Raw genomic sequence first — 8,707 nt, 5'->3', positions numbered from 1 at the left:
AGTAGTCAGGTGGTTTAAAACTCCACGGACGGGCCAACCGTCGACACCTCCCGCGCCAGAGAGCCAATCAATAGCGCGCATGCGCAGGCGCCCGCCCACTCCCACGCGTCCAGGACGTGGATTCTGATTGGTTGCCCTGTTGGCGTAAACTGTGCAAAGAAACGCTTTATTTCATCCTTGCGATGCAGCAAATTACCTTCATTCCTAATTATGATCAGTACAGAACATAAATGGAACCGATCCAGTGTTACAGTAGCAGAGGGACGTTTTGACCGCGTGTTTATAATGACAGTTTAGTGGCACGGGCGGCATTGCCACTGTCTAACCAACGGAAAGAGTTCGCCGCTCTCCGCCGTGAATGCGCGTGCGGTGTCGCGGCGGCTGCTGGGAGTCCTGGCATACTGCGTGCACATGCGTAGTGAGCGCAGCAGCCGCAAGGCTTGTGCGGATTTCGGGCCTGGCGTGGTAACCCTGACAACTGGCTCACCGTGAACTGGGTGCCCGACTCGGCCCGACCCCTGCACCTACTTCCCACCTCAGAGGATGGCGGCTTCGGGTCCAACCAAAATCGCATGGAAGCTACGTGAGTAGAAAAGGCAGCTGGAGCGACCAAGACAAATATATGGAGGGGGAGTGGGGTGAAGAAAACAGTCCAAGGGGGGAGAGTGATTGGGGCACGCTAATCTGGGGAGCAAAAATAAAATATGGGGAATTGTAATGAGCCCCGAGTCCGAGAAGGAATGTAATAGATTTCGAGGGTATATTAAAAACTACTGGAAAACTCAGTGGATCGGTCAGCATCTGTGGTAGGAGGGGTGAAGGGTGGTGAAAAGATGATTGACTTTTCAAGTCGGGGCTTTATATCAGGACTGAATCCGCTGAGTTCTTCCGTTAAGTTTTTATTGGCTCTAGATTCCAGCATTTGTAGTCTCTTGTGTTTCGAGAGGTTGTATACCTGGTTGAATCGGCAGTGCATTGGGGCTGTCTCCGCAGCGGTTCAAAACACGTTGTTTTCATTTAAAAAATGCCTTTAACTTCCATCCTGCCCTTATTCACTTGGATTATATCTGACCGCTCTCCTTTCTTGATCTCTCTCTGGGTCCATCACAGGGGACAGACAATTGAAAGATGTCTACTACAAATCCACTGACTCCCACAACTACTCTGACTACACCTCCACCCTGCCTCCTGCAAGTATACCACCCCATACTCACAATTTTACTGTCTCTCTGCCACATCTGCTCCTAAGGTGAGGCGTTCCAATCTATGACATCTGGGATGTCCTAATCAGTAAATGTGATTTCCCCTCTACTGCTGTAGATGGAGTCCTTACCTGTGTCTCGTAGTACAACTCTCAACCTTTTTGCCCCTAGCCTCCATTGGCAGAGTGACTCCACATACAAAATGGAAGAACAACACATTGTATTCTGCCGGGATGGTGCACAACCCAACTGTACGAACATTGAATTCTCCAGTTTCAAAAAATATCTCCTCCTACCACCCCTCTCTTACCCCTGCACCACAGTGGTGCACACATGTATGCTAAAGCACAGAATTTCACTGTACCTAGGGTACATGTGATAATAAAGTATCATTGGATATCTCCCACCTCAGTCACCCCCCCCCCCCCCCATGCTTCTCTTCAATCCCCGAGTCCCATATTTCCCTATACACCACTCCCTCTTTTGACTTTACCAATCTTTGCTGATCACCCCCCTCTCCTCGACAGCATCCACTTATCACTTGCCAGGCTGTGTCCCACTCCCATCTCCCTTTTCCCTTCCCCCCTCCCATAACTCCATATTTGAAATAGGGTCCTGACCAGAAATGCTGTCTGACCATTCCTTCCACAGTTGCTGCCTCCAGCACATTATTTTTTGGTTGAATAGGTAGATAGGTTGCAGGTGAAATTTAATACTCATAAACATTAAATGTGTTGCATTTGTTTGGAGGAATGATGAGGTAAAATAAAACTAAAGGGCACAATTCTCAAGGGGGTACATGAACTGGGAGGATATGTGCGCAGTTTATTAAGTAAGGCAGGGCAGATTGGAAAAAATGGTTTAAGCCATAAGGACTGCTTTATAAATGAAGGCAAGGTGTATAAAAGCAAAAAAATGTCTACAGGTGTTGGAAATCTGAAAAAAATAAAGTGTTGCAAATATTCAATAAATTGGGCAGAATCTGGAAAGGAAAACAAAGTTTTAGGTTTGCAAACCCTTGTCGGAACATCAAAAAGAGATACAAGTAGATTTTCATTGGGGGAGATGGGTAGGTGCGGGAGTGTTGATCCTTCGTGATGAGACTTTATAAAACAATGTTTAGCTTGAACTGAAGTAGTGTGTTAAATTCTGGGAGTTTCTCTTTGGGTATGATGTGAAGGATTTTCTTGGCGGCACAGAAGAGATTTGTGAAATTGATTTCCAGGATGAGTAATTGTGGTTATATGGATAGACTTGGGAAGCTGGAGTTGTTCTCATTGGAATAGATTAAGCCGCAAGGAATCTGATTGATGGAGTTATGTAAAATTGTGACAGGTAAAGAATGAAGATGAATGTCTAGAATGCACTGCTAAGGATGGTTGTAAGTACCGATACCATCAATGTGTTCAAAGACAAACTGAGTAAATATCTAAGGAAAGAACTTGCAGAACAGATTATTATCACAATGGTGTTAGGTTAGGTAAGGGGGAGGTGCAGTGAGACCTGGGTGTCCTTGTTGTTGTTGTTCATCCTTCGGGTTCGAAGATGACCATGACTTCACTTTCAGTTGGAGGATTGGTGACTGTGGGTCCTGAAGTGACTTGTGAGGCCAATCCGGGCCCGGAAGGCACGCCCACACGTAGGACACAAGTGGATGGGTGTTGCAGTGGAAGTGGAGGTAGCCCGGGCCTTGCGCGCGGTGCGTTTCCTCTGGGCCTCTGCAGTGCGTCTGTTCTCTGCTGCACGGGCTCCTGTGGTGAGCTTGCTACGCCAGGTTGGATGGTCCAGAGCAAGAGACTCCCAAGTGCTGAGGTTGATGTCCAAGTCTTTGAGGGACACTTTGAGGCAGTCCTTAAACCGTTTCTTCTGTCCTCATACTGAGCGCTTGCCCTGACACAGAGGATATGTTGGCCTTCATAACAAGAGGGTTTCAGTATAGGAGTAAAGAGGTTCTTCTGCAGTTGTATAGGGCCCTGGTAAGACGACATCTGGAGTATTGTGTACAGTTTTGGTCTCTTAATTTGAGGAAGGACATCCTTGTAATTGAGGCAGTGTAGTGTAGGTTTACGAGATTGATCCCTGGGATGGCGGGACTGTCATATGAGGAAAGATTGAAAAGATAGACTTGTATTCACTGGAGTTTAGAAGGATGAGAGGGGATCTTATAGAAACATGTAGAATTATAAAAGGACTGGACAAGCTAGATGCAGGAAAAATGTTCCCAATGTTGGGCGAGTCCAGAACCAGGGGCCACAGTCTTAGAATAAAGAGGAGGCCATTTAAAACTGAGGTGAGAAGAAACTTTTTCACCCAGAGAGTTGTTAATTTGTGTAATTCTCTTCCACAGAGGGCAGTGGAAGCCAAATCACTGGATGGATTTAGGAGAGAGTTAGATAGAGCTCTAGGGGCTAGTGGAATCAAAGGATATGGGGAGAAGGGTTATTGATTGTGGACGATCAGCCATGATCACAATGAATGGCGGTGCTGGCTCGAAGGGTCGAATGGCCTCCTCCTGCACCCATTTTCTATGTTTCTATGTAACTGTGGGGAGAGGGTAGAGGTATAGAAAATGCTGAACTACACTAGTCCCAGAACTGACTCTACGGTATGCCACTTTCTGGTATCTTCTAGTCTAAAATAAATTGTTGTTTACCTCTACTATGTTCCTTTGTGGCTGCTACCAATACGTGAGTTATTAAGGTCATTTTTTGGAGGTGCTATTGGAAGTTGTGGCAGTTCCTGCAGTACATGTTGTAGATGATATACATAGCATTGACTGTGCAATAGTGATAAATGAACTGAATGCCTAAATAATGGGGATGATGACTGGATATTCTAACCTGAATACCAGAGTGCTGCTTGTGATCATAGTTGTGCAGCACAGAAATGGGCCCTTTGATCAATCTCTGCTAATCCCATTTACCTGCATTAGGTCAATTTACCTGGATTAGGCCCATATCCCCTTGTTCCTTTCCCATCCAAGTGCCTGTCTGAATGCCTTTTAAGTGCAATGCTTGTATCTGCCTCAACCACATCCTCCAATAGCGGTCCATATAACCACCATTCTCTGTTGAGGGAAAAATTGTTTGTAAGATTGACTTTTAAATTTCTCTCCTCTCACCTTAAAGGAAACCAATGTAAGAGTAGTAAAAGTGATTTAAATGGACATTAGCAAGGCGTTTTCACATAGTCCCATCCAGTTGACTTGGCTTGAAGGCTCACTACTTTTAAACGCTCTCACTCCTGGAAAAAAGACTTTGACTACCTGTCCTATCTATGCCTCTCAATTTTATAAATCTCAAAAAGTTCATATCTTGACCTTTTACATTCCACAAAAATAAACCCCACCTATCCAATCTATCCTCACAAGTAAAGCCCTCCATTCCAGGCAATATGCTGGTTAATCTGTTCTGCAATCTTTTTATTGCTACCACATCCTGTATTGTGGCGACCAAAACTGTACGCAATCCTCCATGTGGCCTGACCAATGTTTTATACAGTTGTAACATGACATCCTGGTATTTATACGCAAGGCCTTAGTCTATGAAGGCAAGCATGCGGAAAGCCATCTTTACTGCCCTATTCATTTGGACACTACTTTCAGGGAACTGTGTACTTGCACATCAATGTCCTTCTATCTGATAACATTTCTGAGGTCCCTGTATTTACTGTATATATCCTGTAAATATTTGATGTCACAAAATGGATTGCCTCACACCTATCCGAAATAAATTGCACCAGCCACTGTTGGTCTGACTTTATAACTGATGTATATCCCCAACTGTCTTCACTATCCTCTATTCCACCATATTCTACAGATGGGTAGTGACACAGTTGGTGTCTTGGCGCCATCGCAACAACTTGGAGCTCAATGCTCTTAAGACAGTGGACTTTTGAAGAGCTCCCCCTTCCCTCCCCCCACCACGGTCACATCTGTGGAGTCATTTAAGTTCCTTGGAACCATCATCTCCAGGGGCCACCATCAAAAGGCCTAACAGAGGATGTACTTCCTGTGGCAACTAATGAAACACAATCTGCCACAGGCAATGATGTTCCAATTCTATACTGCTATCATTGAGTCCGTCCTCACCTTCTCCATCGTGGTCTGGTTTGGCTCAGCCACCAAACACGACATCTGGAGGCTGCAACGGATCGTTCGCTCAGCTGAGAAGGTTGTTGGCTGCAAACTTCCCCCCATTGAACTGTGCACTGCAAGGGCCAGGAAGCGAGCGGGCAAGATCATCTCTGACCCCTCTCACCCTGGCCACAAAATCTTTGAAGCACTTCCCTCTAGAAGGCAACTCCGGACTGTCAAAACGGCCACAGTCAGACATAAAAACAGCTTTTTTTCCCCACGAGTATTAGTTCTACTCAATAACCAAAGTCTGTAGTCTCTTTTTTGCTCTGGTGATCATTTCCAATGTTATATAGATTCAGGATCAGTTCCTGTGGATTGGAGGGTAGCTAATGTTGTCCCACTTTTTAAGAAAGGAGGGAGAGAGAAAACGGGAAATTATAGACCAGTTAGTCTTGCATCAGTGGTGGGGAAGATGCTGGAGTCAATTATAAAAGACAAAATTGCGGAGCATTTGGATAGTAATAACAGGATCGTTCCGAGTCAGCATGGATTTACGAAGGGGAAATCATGCTTGACTAATCTTCTGGAATTCTTTGAGGATGTAACTAGGAAAATTGACAGGTGAGAGCCGGTGGATGTGGTGTACCTTGACTTTCAGAAAGCCTTCAACAAGGTCCCACATAGGAGATTAGTGGGCAAAATTAGAGCACATGGTACTGGAGGTAGGGTACTGACATGGATAGAAAATTGGTTGACAGACAGAAAGCAAAGAGTGGGGATAAATGGGTCCCTTTCAGAATGGCAGGCAATAATTAGTGGGGTACCGCAAGGCTCTGTGCTGGGACCGCAGCTATTTACAATATACATTAATGACTTGGATGAAGGGATTAAAAGTACCATTAGCAAATTTGCAGATGATACAAAGCTGGTTGGTAGTGTGAACTGTGAGGAAGATGCTATGAGGTTGCAGGGTGACTTGGCCAGGTTGTGTGAGTGGGTGGATGCATGGCAGATGCAGTTTAATGTGGATAATTATGAAGTTATCCACTTTGGTGGTAAGAATAGGAAGGCAGAGTATTATCTGAATGGTGTTAAGTTAGGAAAAGGGGACGTACAACGAGATCTGTGTGTCCTAGTGCATCAGTCACTGAAAGGAAGCATGCAGATACAGCAGGCAGTGAAGAAAGCCAATGGAATGTTGGCCGTCATAACAAGGGGAGTTGAGTATAGGAGCAAAGAGGTCCTTCTGCAGTTGTACAGGGCCCTAGTGAGACCGCACCTGGAGTACTGTGTGCAGTTTTGGTCTCCAAATTTGAAGAAGGATATTCTTGCTATTGAGGGCGTGCAGCGTAGGTTTACTAGGTTAATTCCCGGAATGGCGGGACTGTCATATGTTGAAAGACTGGGGCGACTAGGTTGTATACACTGAAATTTAGAAGGATGAGAGGGGATCTTATCGAAACCTATAAGATTATTAAGGGGTTGGACACGTTAGAGGCAGGAAACATGTTCCCAATGTTGGGGGAGTCCAGAACAAGGGGCCACAGTTTAAGAATATTGGGGTAGGCCATTTAGAACTGAGATGAGGAAAAACGTTTTCAGTCAGAGAGTTGTGAATCTGTGGAATTCTCTGCCTCAGAAGGCAGTGGAGGCCAATTCTCTGAATGCATTCAAGAGAGAGCTAGATAGAGCTCTTAAGGATAGCGGAGTCAGGGGGTATGGGGAGAAGGCAGGAACGGGGTACTGATTGATAATGATCAGGCATGATCACATTGAATGGCGGTGCTGGCTCGAAGGGCCGAATGGCCTCCTCCTGCACCTGTTGTCTATTGTCTATTTTCACTCACATGTTTAGACTGTAATGTTGTATCCTTATTGTTTTGATGTGTTTATGCTTTATTCTTAATTGTTAACTGTATGTTTGTTGTCATTTGTGAGCGGAGCGCCAAGGCACATTCCTTGTATATGCACATGCTTGCCCACTAAACTTATTCATTCATTCATTCATTCATTTAAAAAAAAAAAATGTTATCAGCAACCTTAATAATTGATTCACCAAGATTCTCATCCAAATATATTAGATACTAGATCAAGTGGACCCTTTGGGCCCAAACCTCTCCTGCATTGGTGCAGCACCCTGTCCTCCCCCCTCCCTCTCTCCTCAACCCTCCCCTCCCCTCCACCCCTCTCCCTCCCCCCCCCCCCTCCCTCCCTAGGAGATAGATTTAAACTTTTAAACTTTAAAATGTGAATAACTTTAAAAATATAACACCAATTTCAATAAAACTACTTGCATTATCACTAAAGTGACGATGGTGAGTAAGGTGGGCCTAAACTTGTCGTACTATCGTGTACCGTTTATGCTGAAGTTCGATCACCAACAAACAAACAAGAGTTTTAGTATATAGATAATAATATGTCAATATGCCAGCTCTGATCCCTGTGGTATGTTACTGGTTATACATTTCCAGGATCATAAAATCCCATCACTACTGCCCTCTGCCTCCTCTCATCAGGCCAATTTTGAATCCAGTTTGCCATCGTACCTTAGATCCCGTGTCCCCAAGGCTTCAGGACAAGTTAACTGTATGGGACAATGTGAAAATGCCTTGCTTGTCCATTTAAACCACTTTTACTACTCTTACATTGGTTTTCTTAATTATCCCTGCAAGAAAACTCACAGATTTAAGAGATAGGATTTCCCCTGCACAAAACCATGCTAACTCATAATCAGCCCCTACCTTTCCAAGTGAATATAGATCCTGTCCCTTAGAATGTATGTTCTCCAGTCTGTAGTTTCTTGGCTTATCCCTATTGTTAGTGAATAGAGGAACCACACTAGCTATCTTCCAGTCATCTTGGTACCTTACATGTGTCTACCGAAGATGCAAAATCTCTGTTAGAGTCTCCTTACTTGCTTCCCATGGTATCCTATGTATTGGTAGGGCTATATTCCATTACATCTGGCTTGTGGATAGTGGTTAGTAAAGTTTGCTAGAATATTTATGTTTGTCAGTTGGCATTTCCCTTTGAATGACAAGGGGAGGTAATTAGACATTTGTTTGAGATAATTATTGTTTGATGTATGTGAATACATTCATACCACTCTGTCGAAATCACCCTAATAATAATCATAAGATCATAAAGGATTGGAGCAGAATTCGACCCATCAAGTCTACTCCTCCATTCAATCATGGCTGATCTATCTCTCCCTCCTAACCCCATTCTCCTGCCTTCTCGTAATCTCTGACACCTATACTAATCAAGAAGATTACAAACATAATGTTTCTGTTGAAACAGAATTTTTGCATAAAGTGGCCTTGTTTGTGTTATTTTGATTGTATTAGCAAAACCTGGGACCAAAGCCTTATGGAGGGGAACAAAAGGACACTAGTGAGCAAGGAAATAAAACCAAATGTGAGAGATA

General features: G+C 44.3%; 1 protein-coding gene across 1 annotated transcript in view; it reads left to right on the top strand.

Annotated features, from left to right (window-relative positions):
* The first annotated feature begins 206 nt into the window (after nt 1–206).
* The window catches only part of katnb1 (katanin p80 (WD repeat containing) subunit B 1), a 45,514-nt gene continuing 37,013 nt past the window's right edge, over nt 207–8,707 (top strand). Inside the window, exon 1 of the mRNA XM_078400539.1 lies at nt 207–583. Coding sequence (XP_078256665.1) covers nt 544–583 — 40 coding nt within the window. The 5' untranslated portion in view covers nt 207–543. The remainder of the gene's footprint in view (nt 584–8,707) is intronic.

This window comes from Rhinoraja longicauda, chromosome 6, assembly GCF_053455715.1.
Source record: "Rhinoraja longicauda isolate Sanriku21f chromosome 6, sRhiLon1.1, whole genome shotgun sequence".
Taxonomy (NCBI): Eukaryota; Metazoa; Chordata; class Chondrichthyes; order Rajiformes; family Arhynchobatidae; genus Rhinoraja; species Rhinoraja longicauda.
The sequence above is the reverse complement of the archived record's forward strand: the minus strand, read 5'-3'. Positions and strand labels throughout refer to the sequence as shown.